This window comes from Hemiscyllium ocellatum, chromosome 10 (assembly GCF_020745735.1).
Source record: "Hemiscyllium ocellatum isolate sHemOce1 chromosome 10, sHemOce1.pat.X.cur, whole genome shotgun sequence".
Classification (NCBI taxonomy): Eukaryota; Metazoa; Chordata; class Chondrichthyes; order Orectolobiformes; family Hemiscylliidae; genus Hemiscyllium; species Hemiscyllium ocellatum.
This window is the reverse complement of record NC_083410.1, coordinates 68,160,429-68,176,525: the sequence shown is the minus strand read 5'-3', so window position 1 is coordinate 68,176,525 and position 16,097 is coordinate 68,160,429. Positions and strand designations below refer to the sequence as shown.

Below are 16,097 nucleotides of genomic sequence, written 5' to 3'. Positions count from 1 at the left end.
TGACAAATATGCTACATGCGCTAATTTAAATGCCAAACAAGAAGAAATGGACAGCTATGGTCACATGAACATCCAAAATTAGCAAAGTTATTTCCTGGTCAAGTGAGAATACGTGGCAGAGTTCTTTGAGTGTCTCATTTTGTAAAGCAAAAATTACAAATCCACTGTTCTCACCATAGTTGACTGCTTCTTGCTGAAAGTCCTTTGTCTTAAAAGTCTTAAAATTGCGTGCCCTCATCCTTACTGAATTTTAGAAAGAATACCTCTGACTAAAATCAAGTGGCCAGACCAAAACCTTTGCAAGCACATTCAAAGACTTTCCTTTCTGTAGTGCTGGGCAATAAGTACTTCTTCAACTCTTCTAACCACCACGAATTTCCACAAACTTGAACAGAATTGCAACTAATTTGCAAGTCGACAATTATCCCTTTAAATAGAACTGAAGAACTGGGTAAGGGTGAGTGGGGAGGTTCATCTTGTTGCCATACGCATGTTCAGCTGTCTATGTCAGCTTGGCAAGGAGACTGAAATGGCAACACTGGCACCACATCTGTTACACATGAAAGATGTAACAATCTGATTAATGTGTCGACTTCCAGGGCACTTCCAATGCAAATACCTCCAACAAGTTGCTGGGTGGAAGGTACTGCAACAGAAATATGCAGGTGGTGCAACATCATTTTGTGGTCAAAAAGGCACCACAGCACCAAAACCAGGGAGCCCAATTCTGCAGTACATATCAGTTTAGACAAAAACATTTAGATAATATTTTTGTCTGTGGACAAGAGGGTTAAAACAAAGAGATTTTATCAAACTGTCTAAAGTCTGAACTGAGTAATGTTACATAATAGTAAGTATTTTGCTCATGACCAGCACTGTAAGACGTATTGGCAGCATAGCAGGATGCACAATTTGATTCTGCACTTGTTATTTTTGGTGAATCTTATTGCTTACTGGTGCATATTTAATATATTTAGTCATCTTTAACAATGTAGTAGCTGGAGTATGCTTGAGTTCACAAGCTCTGAGATCCAATAAGATCATGGCTGAATTTTGCATTAACTCTACTTTCCCACCTTATGTCAATTTTCCACTATTCCCTTCATTTTCACACAAAATAGTTACCTAGATTCCAACATAAGATATGTAGCTGGATAACCTTGAGGCTCGGCAACATAACCAAAAATACTAGAAAGGATCATGCGATGATAATATAGCAGTAAAAAGTTACAAATTCTTGAAATGATAGTAACATCAAATACATTTTTCTTCAGATGATGGTTGACCTGCTTTTTCTGCTCAGTATTTGCAATTTTTGACTTGTTTTTCATCTCATACCACAATTATTTTTTTTTAGATTAGATTAGATTACTTACAGTATGGAAACAGGCCCTTCGGCCCAACAAGTCCACACCGACCCGCCGAAGCGCAACCCACCCAAACCCTTACATCTACCCCTTACCTAACACTACGGGCAATTTAGCATGGCCAATTCACCTAACCCGCACATCTTTGGACTGTGGGAGGAAACCGGAGCACCCGGAGGAAACCCACGCAGACACGGGGAGAACGTGCAAACTCCACACAGTCAGTCGCCTGAGTCGGGAATTGAACCCGGTTCTCAAGCGCTTTGAGGCAGCAGTGCTAACCACTGTGCCACCGTGCCGCATATTTCTGAACTTATACCTACAATAGGTTCTAATGTTCATAATGAATAGACAAATATATAAATTTTAAAATCCTTATGCTGTAAATAACGAACAGTATCCATTAGGAGGCACTAACTAAATCTTGGAACTTGGCATTTTCTGTTAAGGACAGTAAGTTAGGGGTACGTGGTGACTTAATGGTAGAAGCTCTGACACCATTACTTGCCACTCAACTGCTAGAAGAATACAACTTACTTTCTCCCTGGCACACAGATATTTGAAGTTTTGCACCTCCATTCCCAAGCTCATCATTCTTCAATATTTCTACAAAGTAATTTTCTCCTAATGTGTGAAAACCCAAATCTGCACTGATTGCAAGTTTTGTTTACTTTCTTTTTGCCAAATACAGTCAATGTTATTAACAATCCTAAAATTACATTTGAAAAAGGTTTCAACAGCACTGAATTCCACATGTTTGCAAATCTGTTAAAATTTTACTAAGGGCACATGAGAATACCTAAAATATTTTTGTGAAATACAGATTTAGGTAAATCGGCTACAAGTTCAGATCCAAACAGAACATCTTTTAAACTCTCACACTAGTGCTTACTTACAAAAAAAATACTGTAATAACAGTCAATAGTGACCAGCTGTACAACTAAAACAACAAGCACTCTTATTTATTGGAAAATACAACTGTGGGAAACACAAATAGAAGTAATTGATGGAACATTGACCTGTACACAGATCCAAGACTCAAAGCAGTAAGTTAAATCAGAAGGCTCTGGCTTCCAAAATTCTGTAGACATAAATAATTCGATAATACAGGAGGAAGATTACATTTTATGGTGAAACTGATATAAAATCTGGCTCTATTAGTAGTGTTTAGAATACAGACTGATGGTTGACCACTTAATGTTCATGAATCCCTGTACAATCTTGCCTTTCATTCAACTAGCTGGAAAAGTCACAAGAATTTCTTTTAACAAGAGCAAACAAACTTTTAAGGCATTGCATTAACCAATGCTGCCTAACATGTTCCAATATTACGAAGGCTAAAGTACATGTGAAATTTGGTCATGCCTATTTCACATAATACTCAATGTGCTCTTATACTAGCATTCAACTGAAATAAACATTAGTCCTAGCCAACAATTCATTTCATTTTTGTTCTTTGCCAAGGACAAAATAATTATGAGATTTTCATTTAAACAATCATAGCTACACAGATCAGATCAGCACTTTCCTTCCTCTCGAAGAGTGAAGATTAGGTTTAAAGGCCTGTTTTATTCTAGCTAGTTTCACATCACTTGGACCATCGTTGGAGTGCTTTACAGATGCAAAATTTTCATCTCAACGGAAGGAAAACTTAAAACACCCAACTTGGCCCGCTCGCTGGATAACTCGAATGGCATAGGGCAAATTGCATCAACCACACTTTTACTGGAAGACTCAGAAAAAAAAAAGAGATGGTGAGATGAAAGGCAATTCTAAAGAAAAAAATCTCAACTTCCACAACACTTAGTGGCTCTGGACTCCTTTCCCCCATTGCTACTTAATTATTTTCTTTAATTATTTTCTTTACATTTTTCCTGATGCTAAATCAAAACACCATTTTTTGATGGCACCTTTCCTTTGCAAAAAAAAAACAGATGAACTGAAGATCACAACATTATCAAACAAACGTTTTATTAGCATCTAAAAACAGAATGCACCCAACATTCAAATGACTGTTTTTCAGCCGTTACTCACTGCAGTACGAGGGACAAATCACAAACATTTATTATTCTGGGATTAACAGAGACCAGACTATAAGAGAATTAAAATATCTTTTTTGTTTTTACAAAACAGAAACGTATTACAATTTTTTTTCTACACCTCAGTACTGCACTGCTCACTGTGAATGGGCTAGGCGATTGCTGTCAACAGGATAAAACATGAAACAGTAACTCCTTTTTGTCAAAGCATTAAATTTAAATATTGTAGCAGTTTCAGGGAATGGAAAAATTCAGATTATGCCTTTCTGTCAAGTATTACTATCTCCACTTTTATTCCATCCCAGCTGTAACAGCTACAAATTTACTTATCTTCCATAGGAAGATCAATTTAAAATTTTTTTTTGGCAAGCTATTATATCTTCCTCAAATTAAAAGAAATGTGGGAGTTCTGGCCTCTAAGCATGAAAAAAAAATGTCGTTACCTACCGTGTTCAACTAAAGAACAACAGTCTGTACAGGTCAGTTGTACACATTAACTTCAGTTATTAGAGTGAAAGGATGTACATCGGATTAAATTGTCTCGCAGACAACAGTGACTTTTCTCAAGTTCCAGTCAACCATTTTGTCCACTGCAGATGACCACCTATACAAAATATTGCCATACCGTATGACAATTATGTCCCCTCGGTATCTGTGTTTTCGGTTACAGGTTGATTTTCTAAGTCATCCTTCTCCACACTTCCATCTGATGGAGATGCAAGGTTCACAGACACTTCAGGGTCATTGTTTGCGAGCTCCTTGTTTGGTGTCTGGCTGTTTGTTTCTGAGAAGTCACCATTTACCCGAGGCCTATCATCAGGTTTTTGGTGATCAGTGGTCCCTTGAAAATAGTCAAACCTATGCCGAGGAGGAACCCAGTGATCTTGCTCTCTGTCTCTTCCAAAACGGTTTCCATTTACATCCCGCCGAAAGCCAAAATCTCGGTCATCACGATCTCTCTGGCGTTCCCAAGGCCTACTGCGATCATCAAGATCCCTATGGGTTTCCTGGTCAAAACTCCGGTTCCATACCGGACCACTTCTTCCATCAAACCTGAAATTTCTTCCACTATATGCTTCATGATCATCATGAAAACCTTTAGGACCACCAAAGGGCATGGCACGACGCTCACGTTCATCAAAATCTCTCGAGCCCCATCTTTGGTCAGGACCAAATCCAAATTGATCACGTCTTCCAAGACTGTCACTGTTATCCACTGGTGGGAAGCGATAATCCCGATCACCTTCTTGTTGTATGCTGTTTCGCTGAAAAGAATGATCATTTCCAGTAGATCTTCTTTCATCTGCAGTACCTTGGCTTGCATTAGTATTGCTCTCAGAACTGGGAACTGCAGATCTTGTAAATGCTCCTTCAAGCCTACTGAAAGAACTTACTGGTGGAAAGGGAGCTCTGGACCCTGAGTGAAGAGGTCTGTCAATTGATAACGAAGGAGGCATGCTTTGCTGAGGGGGCAGGTTCGGTTGAGGGGGCAGGTTCGGCTGAGGGGGTAGGTTCGGCTGAGGGGGCATCAGCAATGGAAACCGCTGTCCTGGCGATGGTGGCATCATCCCGGGACGCACGTCCAATGGGAGTACTCCAGGTATCCTTGGTCCAACCATACTTGGAGGTGGCAAATTGGGTAGTCCTGGTGCAGGTGTTGATGGTTGCAATCCCAGAACTGACCCAGTTGAAACTGTACTTTGAGTTCCTGCAACAGTAAGGACTCACAATAAATAGGATGCTTTTGGCCAGGTGAACACAATCATACTCTATGTCTACAGTATCGAGGTATGTATTGTAATGTATATTGAAGCATTAAACTGGCTGGCAGTATTCGTTTTTATTGTTCATGTTTATATACGAACATACATATTAAGAGCCGGAGTAGACCATTTGGCTCAAGTTCCTACTCCACCATTTCATAAGACTATGACAGACTTGATCATGACCACAACTATCCTTTTCTGTCTACTCCCTATACATTTTGAAACCCTCCCACAGGAAAAATCAGGAGGGGCATGGATAAGGTGAGTAATCAAGGTATTTTTTTCCTTGGAGGAGAGTGTTCAAAACTAGAAGGCACAGGTTTAAAGGGAAAGGGGAAAGATTTAAGATGGTCCTAAGGATGGTACGTGTATGGAATAAGCTGCCAGAGGAAGTGGTGGAGGCTGGTATAATTACATTTAAAAGGTATCTGGATGGGCATATGAATAAGGAGGGTTTGGAAGGATATGGACCAAATGCTGGCAAATGGGACCAGATTAATTTAGGATATTTGGTCAACATGGTTGAGTTGGATGGAAGGGACTGTTTCCATGTTGTACATCTCTAAGACTCTAATTTATCTCACTCAGCTTCAAGTATTCACTGACCCAGCCTCCACTGCTCCTTGAATAAAAAGATTTCCAAAGGCCAACAACTCTCAGAAAAAACGTTATCATATCGATCTTAAACTGAAGATCCCTTAACAGCCAACAGTTTTCCTTAGTTTTAGTTTCTCCCTTAAGGAGGAGTGTACTCTCAGGAGTCAAAATGTTAATTGACCTTAGGATCTTTTATGCTTCTAAAAAGAACATTTCCCATTCATCTAAGCTTCAATGGTTAGAGGCCCAACTTTATTCATAAGAAAAGCCTTTCAACTCAGAAATAAGTCAAGTGAACCTTTTTTGAACAGATCTGAATATCACTCTTAACTAACAAAACTGAAACAGTACATATTTCTACAAATGCAGTTTTATCAATAGACTCAACAATTGTAGCAAAATGTCCCTACAACTAACAAAATGTTGACAACTCCATCACTATTGTTGTGGAGGTTGGGGGAACACTTGAGAGATTGGTTAAGTTGCTGCAGAAACACCAGAATCATTTCATTCAATCAAATAACACATTGCTAAACAACTGCATGTCACTAGCAAGTCACATCGTTTGCGATCTACCTTTAAATCACAATAAAATCTACTTATTGAAGCTGACATCATTATAACTTTGTGATTGAGATAAGGTCATTGAATTGGGAATCAAATATTCTCGAGAAGCCATTAAATATAACACCCTATGTATTGAAACATGCATGCGATTCTCTAAATAGCCCAAAATGAAACAAAGCAACTACAACAGACTATGGTGTCTTCCTATGGTGTTGGATGAGCAACACTGACAATGCAGTTCAACTCAATATATGTCACATTGTCACCTTGTGGATGGTGAGCAACTGTGCTAATGTCCTGAAATACCAAAATATAAAAACTTAACATTTATGTCTCATTATTTCAACCAAATGGAAAGTTAAACCTCTATATGCAATTACAAAACATCATGTTTAAAGAAACAGCCAGATTTATGTATATATGGTGGAAAAAGATAGCTAAAGTTATGTCTAATGAAAACAGAAATTGCTCATTTTAAAATTGAAACAAAAATAAAAATCGCATTTTCAAAGCAGAAACCATTTCCTTTCAATCCACATGTCAGATTTCAATTTATGTATAACTAAGCATTATCACAGCACATACTTTTCACTCAACTAACAGTTGTTGTGGATAAGGGAAAAAGATTGCAGAAGGTATCAACTGTATTAACTGAGATAAATTTGTTGTAATAACTAAGATAACGCAAAAATGCTTCAAAAGAACTACATACCTGGCCCAGAAGTAGATGTTGTTTCAGATGACGACGTTTGGCTACCTGTGCGTGGTGCCCCTAAGTCATTTGATCCACCTGGACCAGAAGAGAGAGGCTGTGTGCCAATTGGATTAAACATACTCCCTGGTGGAATACTAGGAGTTGGGAGATTGCTGTGCCCAGAGCCTATGTGTGAAAGTAGGTTCCCAAACGGGGAATCCTTTGTACTGTCTTGGGTGTTGGAAAGAGGCGGGCAAACTAGAGCTGCAAAATAATTTTTTTGCACTATTAATTTTAGACAACAAACTTGAGAATAATCTTCAAACAAAATTGAGAACAATCTACTTCATTTCCACAGTTCAGAAAGTATGCATTCAGGGATGAGAGTGAACGAAGACAAACTGGTCTGAAAATTTGCTACAGGATTCAAGTAATTTTAACATCTTTTATGATCTGCAGTGAATGTAAATGTTTCTAGGCCACTTCTAAAAGGTAGAATTGTTAGACTTCAGGAGGAGAGGAACAATAGTCTTCCTTAGGATTATCTCTATAACTGGCAAACAAATGGACCAATGTTTATGCATAAAATCACTAAAGTGACCTTAGCATTCAATGCAGTTAGTTCAGGTCATAAAAGACACAAATCTATAACAACATAAGAGCGTGACCATGCTGGATTATGCAAATACAGTGAAGGAAAGGACTACGGCAGTGATTCACAAGCTATTTCCCAATGTGACCTGTTCACCACCATTGTTTCAAGGGAAATTCTTGTTTGGCAACAAATGCCAGCTTTGCCACCATCTACAACCCATGCAAGAATGTGTAAAATTAAGACATTCAAAAATTAACAAGCTTAGATGCCAGCAAAAACTAAACAAAAACTTGGCAGCATTGTAGTCTTCAGTACATAATTAATGTTTGCATGCTATACATCAACAGATAATATAGGTAAGTATCAAAATTCTTCAAGTATTTATAAAACCATTACTTGGTATACTCATATAGGATTCAACCAAGTTCTCCAATCCCTTGGTGATAGAAGGCTTAATGAAGACTTTCTGTCCACTACCACAATGTAACCAGCTTCTTTCCTCTTTCCACATCTGACCAACTTACCAAAAACCCCTTCCATTAATTCCCCTCAACCCATTCGGCAATCTTGTCAACACCACCACCTTGCCTGCTAAACTCTGCTGAGATTTGGGAGCCTTGCCGCTCCCTGCACTGGCTAAACTGTGCAGAGATGTGGGTGTTGGTTGCTCCTTCCGACTTGCGTTCAACTGTTTCCCAAAACGAGCTGAGATTAAGTTTTTGCTGCTTCTCCCCACTGCTCTCTGCTAAAATCCGTATCTCAATCAAGCAGCCAGCAGATCTCACCTCTGCCAGGAGATGAGTGGTTACTCCTTTGTGTCTGCTCCTGACCTCAGTACTAGCAAAGATTTCCAGGCTTTCAAATGCCCTCTCTTCCCAGTTTTGACCGTGGAGAAATTAGCAGTGAAGGCAGAAGGGAGGCATAGGTAAGAGTAAAAAAAACTTAAACAGCTTGACCTCTTTATTAAAAAGTTAGAATTCCATCTAACAATGAGGATTTCTCATCCCTGATGCATTCATTTGTTCTTAATAAATAATAATCCATCAGAATGAAATAATGAAGTCTTTTAAATTTCTCTTTAATTAACCTTCTGTAAACTAGTGCAGTAACAGCCATCAAAAATTGAGACATACATAAAGCAACCGTAAATATTTTAAATATACTCACAGGTTTGTACTGGAGGAATAGAAGGCCCAACGACTGGAGGTGGAACGACTGGTGGTGGTGGTAGGTAACCTGTACATGGGATTAAAAGCAGTCCTTCAGTATTGCAAGCTGTAATTTATTTTGCTTTGCTTAAATCAGAGTAAGATCTGTAGGGTTAGTTTAATTAAAGTCGTTTACATAATAATTTAGCGAGTTTAGAGATGATTTCTAGCTCAGGTTGAGGTTCTGAATGTAAGTTTGCTCACTGAGCTGGAATGTTTGTTTTTAGACATTTTCTCACCATACTAGATAACATAAGTTATTATTATGAATCCACAACATAATAATTTAGATAAATTACTATTGTAACATACATAACTCAATGTGTGCTAATGCAACCTAATGACTGAAATGAACCATTTTGAATTTTGTTAAGAAGCATCTGCCTTTCAAAAAATTAAGTCAAGACAGGCAAGTACAAATTACTTAACATTTGTCTACCCTACACAACTTTGGAGTCAATTCAGCAACTAGTTATTTATTCTAATACTTTTTACATCGGCAGCTATTAAAGATGTACTAAAATATTGTAGCACTAGTCTTTTAACCTTCTCCATTTGGAAGTTATTTGCATGGTAATGCTTTTTGTATGGAAGGTTCGCTTCTAGCTTCAATAGCATAGGCATTTTCTGTTTTAGGGGGTACAATATGTTGTGTATAAGGTAATGAGAGCTGACAATCAAACAAACATCCAGCCCAAATCAACTACGTGTTTATAATCCCATTTTACAGTTAACATGAATGAATTTCATGATTATTTAGCATCCTGGGTCAACTTAGAGTCGTGGAGATGTACAGCATGGAAACAGACCCTTCGGTCCAATTCAACCATGCTGACCAGATATCCTAAATAAATCTAGTCCCACTTGCCAGATCTTGGTCCACATCCCTCTAAACCTTTCCTATTCATATACACCATCCAGATGTCTTTTAAATCCTGCAATTGTTCCAGCCTCCACCACTTCCTCTGGCAGCTCATTCCATACACGTACCACCTTCTGCATGAAAAAGTTGCTCTTTAGGTCCCTTTTATATCTTTCCTCTCCCACCCTAAACCGATGTCCTCTAGTTCTGGACTCCCCCACCCCAGGGAAATGACTCTGCCTATTTATCCTATCCATGCCCCTCATGATTTTATTAACCTCTATAAGGTCATCTCTTAGCCTCCGACACTCCAGGAAAAACAAACAGTCTCAGCCTATTCATCCTCTTCCTATAGCTCAAATCCTCCAGCCCTGGCAACATCCTTGTAAATATTTTCTGAACCCTTTCACGTTTCACAAAATCTTTCCAATAGGAGGGAGACCAGAATTGCATATAATATTCCAACAGTGGCCTAACCAATGTCCTGTATGGCCGCAATATGACCTCCCAACTCCTATACTCAATACTCTGACCATTAAAGGAAAGCATACCAAACGCCTTCTTCACTATCCTATCTCCCTGTGACTTTTCTTTCAAGGAACTATGAACATGCACTCTAGAACGTTACCATTAAATGTATAAGTCTTGCTAAGTTTTGCTTTCAACTGATTTACTTTCTCTTTTAACTCTTACAACAATTTAAGTCTTACAATAAACTTGAATAATCTGCAGCTACATACTTTGCCACAATTACCTTAACAATTATTAACAAAATATATTTTGTGACCAATTTAGAGTTCACAAGCTTTCAATTCTATTCTATTATTAAAAAACTAAACACCTAAACTTTATTGCACAAAAAATTGGGAAAGAAGGACAAGAGATTACTATAAAGAACAGGAAACACTGCAAATACACATATCAGTCAGCATCTGTTGTCTGAGGAAGTTTGATTGAGAAAAAAAAATCTTTTAACACAATGAATAGTTTAGGTCAGGAATGCACTTCTTGGAAAGGAGGAGGAGGTGGGTTCAACTGAAGCAATGCGAAGGGTACTAGATGGATAGTTGAATAGTAACAATGTGCCAGAGTATGGCTAAAAGACAGAAGAATGGCACCAAGTCACAATGCTCAGTGGATAGCTGGTGCAGACACGACGGCCACCTCTTGTACAGTAAAACAATTGTGATTCTTCACTAATCATGATTTATCAAGCATAATCCCTGATCCCTCGATAAAAAAGGTAAACACCATACGCTTAGTTAAAAATCAACTGGGACCTTGGGTTCATGTCACACTACAGGTGACTCCATTGTACTACACACACACACACACACACACACACACACACACACACACACACACACACACACACACACACTTCCACAGTCACAGCCTCTCACAAGCATATGCCCCTTTACACTCACTCTCACACATAACCCCCAACACCCCCATCTACCCCACACACCCACATGCACACATACACTTAAAAGTTTGTGAGGTGAATTTGTACTTGCAGAAGTACATTTTATTTTGCTCAAAAACTGCATGACTCTATGTAAGATTCTACAAATCCATTTTTTAGATTAGAATCAGTCTGACTATTGTGGCACAGAGTCTCACACAGGGCAGCTCACACCTTCAATGCATTTTCTGGGCCGACATGACACCAGTTGTTAAAGTTCACTTGAGAATGCAACTTTTAAAAAAAGTTTTGTGAGTTACATAAGAAAGACCTCGAACCAACGTGGTCATTCTAAAAGATGAGAGACTTAACAAGCAATCCAGGTCTTTTTCAATACATAATTTCAGTTACATCACACTGTAAACGTTTGCTGTAAATTCTGTACCTTACGATCTCATTCTCCACCACCACCTGATGAAGGAGCAGCGCTCCAAAAGCAAGTGCTTCCAAATAAACCCATTGAACTATAACCTGGTGTTGTGCGATTTTTAACTTTGTATATCACAGTCCAATACCGGTATCTCCAAATCATGACCATACGCATACTCCACCAATAGTGAGGCTCAAATGTTGTTGTACTTTCCTTTCCTCAGAGCTGACAGATACACTCTGCTCCTACTTTGTTTTTATTTCTGATTTTCTACTTTTACAGCTCCACACACTCACTGACTCCAGACAACCTTTTATTCTTCCCAATGTCCATGCCTTTGCTTGGGGTTCGCCTGTGTCTATTCATTTACCATTTTTGTAGTCTTTTGTTATTTTATTCCCAGATATCCCAACCTAATCTAGTCCCATTCACCAGCACTTGGTTCATATCCCTCTAAACCCTTCCTATTCATATATCCATCCAGATGCCTTTTAAATGTTGCAATTGTACTAGCCTCCACCACTTCTTCTGGCAGCTCATTCCATAAAAGCATCACCCTCTGTGTGAAAAAGTTGCCCTTTAGGACCCTTCCATATCTTCCCCCTCTCACCCTAAACCTATGCCCTCTAGTTCTGAATTCTCCCCACTCTAGGGAAAAGACTTTCTCTATTTATCCTATCCATGCCCCTCATCATTTTATAAAACTTTAGGAGGTCACCCCTCAGCCTTCGACTTGCCAGGGAAAAAGGTCCCCGTCTATTCAGCCTCCAACCATGGCAACATCCTTGTAAATCTTTTCTGAACCCTTTCAAGTTTCACAACATCCTTCCAATAGGAAGGAGCCCAGAACTGAACGCACGAATTGGACTAAAAGGTCTATTTTCATGTTGTACATTTCTATGATTCTATTCAGTATCTTCACTTTACCAATAAATTGTTTATGCCAGCTAATAATTTTCTATTAGACAAAGTTCAGGTTATCATACTTCATTTATGCCTCGTGACTGACAACTCTGTTCTTTTTCACACCTCCTCTTTAGTTTTCCATTCTGACAAAAGACTACATACCCAAAATGTCTCTAACCTGTTTTTTTTTGTCAAAGCGATCAGTTGTGCATTTCAACTTATTCTGGTTTTCCTTTAAATTTCCAGCATTTGCAGGATATTTTCTTTCACCAGCTTAACAACCAATATTATTTGGTGATGCATATAATCATAATTTTCTGCATGGTGACCCATTAGTGTAAATGGATTAATATATTTGTATAATTCACTACATTCAGAAAACTACATAAAGTAAGACATTCACAATCAAGTGTTACACTGCCAGTATGCTAAGAGGAACTAAAGTATAACCTATTACCCAAGATGCCAAGTGCAAGTCAAAATTAGAATTCTTTCATAAAGATCACACATTAAATGCTGTGGGAAAACCTTTGATTTGTATGCATTACCAGGTGTTATCAAGTTTAACAGCAGCAAGCATTTCATGGAGTCAGTTACTGAAGTTGCTCCAAAGATTTTCACAAATAGATTATTATTGAGGCATTATTAAAATTTGATAGTCAACTCACATGGGAAACCGTACTTTCAATGTAAAGTAGCAGCAATGTAGGTAGGTGGCTTCCAAAATTCAACAAATGCTGAACTGTCAATCTCAAAACATATTGCTGCAGCATTACAATGTTCAGCTATATTAACTCTGTGAATAGCCAATGTACAATAGTGGAGGAACCAAGTCCAAGCAGAATACAACTTATTTATACGAATTTAGCATTTAGAACACTGCACAAAGAAGAGCCAAAAACTGATCATTCTATACCTGGTGGTGGTTGCGAAGGATTAAAACTGTGCCGTAAAAATGGAGGTGGCGGTATGGCTGGGTTGAAGCCTGGAGGAGGGATAGACATTGATACAGGAAAGGCTGGTGGCTGCACCATGCTAATCGCTGAAACAGTTGGAGTCACTGGGATCTGAAAACAAATGATAATTAATTGCATAAAGAATGAAAGTTCTGAAATTATGTTTCTTACATATGCCTGACTAATTAAAAATTATTGGAAATTCACACACTTAAACTTATTTTTTAATAATTGCCTTTAAGTGCTCTCACCGTTGTAGCTTTAGTGGACAATCTTCATCTTATATGATGTTATGATGTCTTTTACTGTGGCAAACATAAGCTCTAGCATAAAGGGTATACTAATGTTATTAGGTAGAATAAATTGCTGCTCTTCCTCCTTTAGAACAGTGACAACACTCAAACTACACAGGATTGCCAAGACTGTGAAAAGTGTATAAAAACATGATTTGGAGATGCCGGTGTTGGACTGGGGTGTACAAAGTTAAAAATCACTCAAACACCACAGGTTTAATTGAAAGCACACTAGCTTTCGGAGCGTTGCTCCTTCATCCACTATCACCTGATAAACAATTAAATTGTTTAATTTATGACGAATTAAACAAATGCTTTGGAGCAGACTCTCAAGCAAAGCCAAAGATCAATTGCTTGGAAACCTTGAAAGTCATTGGAGGAATATCTAGGATGAGGGATATGATGCAGATGCTGTTCTTTCTTAAACTGTAATAAGTTTACTCACTCTGTGGTTTGAGTACCATTTTCAGCAATTTGCTTCTCTAAAACACAATAGGAAACTTGAAGTGACAGATTGGTTATTACCAAGGAAGGTGGCTTGAAGTGTGTATACTTCAATGCGAGAAGTATATGAAATAAGGTAGGTGAACTTGCAGCGTGGGTTGGTACTTGGGAGTTCGATGTTGTGGCTATTACGGAGACATGGGTAGAATAGGGACAAGATTGGTTGTTGCAGGTTCCAGGGTTTAAATGTTTTAGTAGGGTCATAGGCGGGGATAAAAGAGGGGGAGGTGTGGCATTGCTTGTCAAAGATAGTATTGCAGCGGTGGAAAGGACGATGGATGAAGACTCGCCATCTGAGGTAGGTTGGGCTGAGCTTAGAAATAGGAAAGGTGAGGTCACCCTTTTAGGAGTTTTCTACAGGCCTCCTAATAGTCCTAGAGACGTAGAAGAAAGGATTGCGAGGATGATTCAGGAGAAGAGTGAAAGTAATAGGGTGGTTGTTATGGGGGTCTTTAACTTTCCAGATATTGACTGGAAAAGCTATAGCTCGAGTACGTTAGATGGGTCGGTGTTTGTCCAATGTGTGCAGGAGGGTTTCCTGACACAATATGTAGACAGGCCAACAGGAGGTGAGGCCATACTGGATTTGGTTCTGGGTAACGAACCAGGCCAGGTATTAGAATTGGAGGTAGGTGAGCACTTTGGGGACATGACCACAATTCGGTGACTTTTACTCTAGTGATGGAGAGGGATAAGTGTGCACTACAGGGCAAGAGTTATAGTTGGGGGCAGGGAAATTATGAAGCGGTGAGGCATGACTTAGCATGCGTGGCTTGGAAAAGTAGGCTTCAAGGGAAAGGTGCAATCGATATGTGGAGCTTGTTCAAGGAACAACTACTGAGTGTCCTTGATAAGTATGTACCTGTCAGGCAGGGAGGAAAGAGTTGTGAGAGGGAGCCGTGGTTTAATAAGGAATTGGAATTCCTTGTTAAAGGGAAGAGGGCGGCCTATGTAAAGATGAGGCGTGAACGTTCAATTGGGGCGATTGAGAGTTATAAGGTAGCCAGGAAGAGAGAGTTAAGAGCAGCAAGGAAGGGACATGAAAAGTCCTTGGTTGATAGGATTAGGGAAAACCCAAAGGCTTTCTATAGGAATGTCAAGAATAAAAGGATGACTAGGGTAGAAATAGGTCCTGTCAAGGATAGTAGTGGGAAGTTGCGTGTGGAGGCTGAGGAAATTGTGGAGACACTGAATGAATACTTTTCGTCAGTATTCACTCAGGAACAGGACATTGTGGCCGATGTGAATATTGAGTCACAATTAATTAGAATGGATGGCGTTGAGATATGTAGGGAAGAGGTGTTAGAAATTCTGGAAAGGGTGAATGTATATAAGTCCCCTGGGCCTGGTGGCATTTATCTTAAGATTCTCTGGGAAGCAAGGGAGGAGATTGCAGAGCCATTGGCCTTGATTTTTATGGCCTCGTCTACAGGAATAGTGCCAGAAGACTGGAAGATAGCAAATGTGGTTCCCTTGTTCAAGAAGGGGAGTAGGGATAACCCTAGTAACTATAGGCCGGTGAGTCTTACCTCTGTTGTGGGCAAAGTCTTAGAGAGAATTGTAAGGGATAGGATTTATGAACATCTGGATAGGAATAATGTGATCAAGGATAGTCAGCATGGTTTTGTGAAGGGCAGGTCGTGCCTCACAAACCTTATTGAAAGCTTTGAGAAGGTAACTAAGGAGGTGGACGAGGGTAAAGCGGTTGATGTGGTGTATATGGATTTTAGTAAGGCGTTTGATAAGGTTCCCCATGGTAGGCTACTGCAAAAAATATGGAGGTATGGCATTGAGGGTGAGTTGGAGGCTTGGATTAGGAATTGGCTGGCTGGAAGAAGACAGAGGGTAGTAGTTGATGGTAAAGGTTCATCTTGGAGTGCAGTTACCAGCGGTGTTCCGCAAGGATCT

At 39.2% G+C, this 16,097-nt stretch overlaps 1 protein-coding gene across 2 annotated transcripts in view; it reads right to left on the bottom strand.

Moving 5' to 3' along the window:
- Positions 1–3,321: 3,321 nt before the first annotated feature.
- scaf8 (SR-related CTD-associated factor 8) overlaps positions 3,322–16,097 on the bottom strand; it is a 136,123-nt gene continuing 123,347 nt past the window's right edge. For both annotated transcript variants that reach the window (XM_060831571.1, XM_060831572.1), the window contains 4 exons: positions 13,353–13,503; positions 8,793–8,861; positions 7,049–7,294; positions 3,322–5,114 (listed from right to left, as the gene is read on the bottom strand). In XM_060831571.1, coding sequence (XP_060687554.1) covers positions 4,042–5,114; positions 7,049–7,294; positions 8,793–8,861; positions 13,353–13,503 — 1,539 coding nt within the window. In that variant the 3' untranslated portion in view covers positions 3,322–4,041. The remainder of the gene's footprint in view (positions 5,115–7,048; positions 7,295–8,792; positions 8,862–13,352; positions 13,504–16,097) is intronic.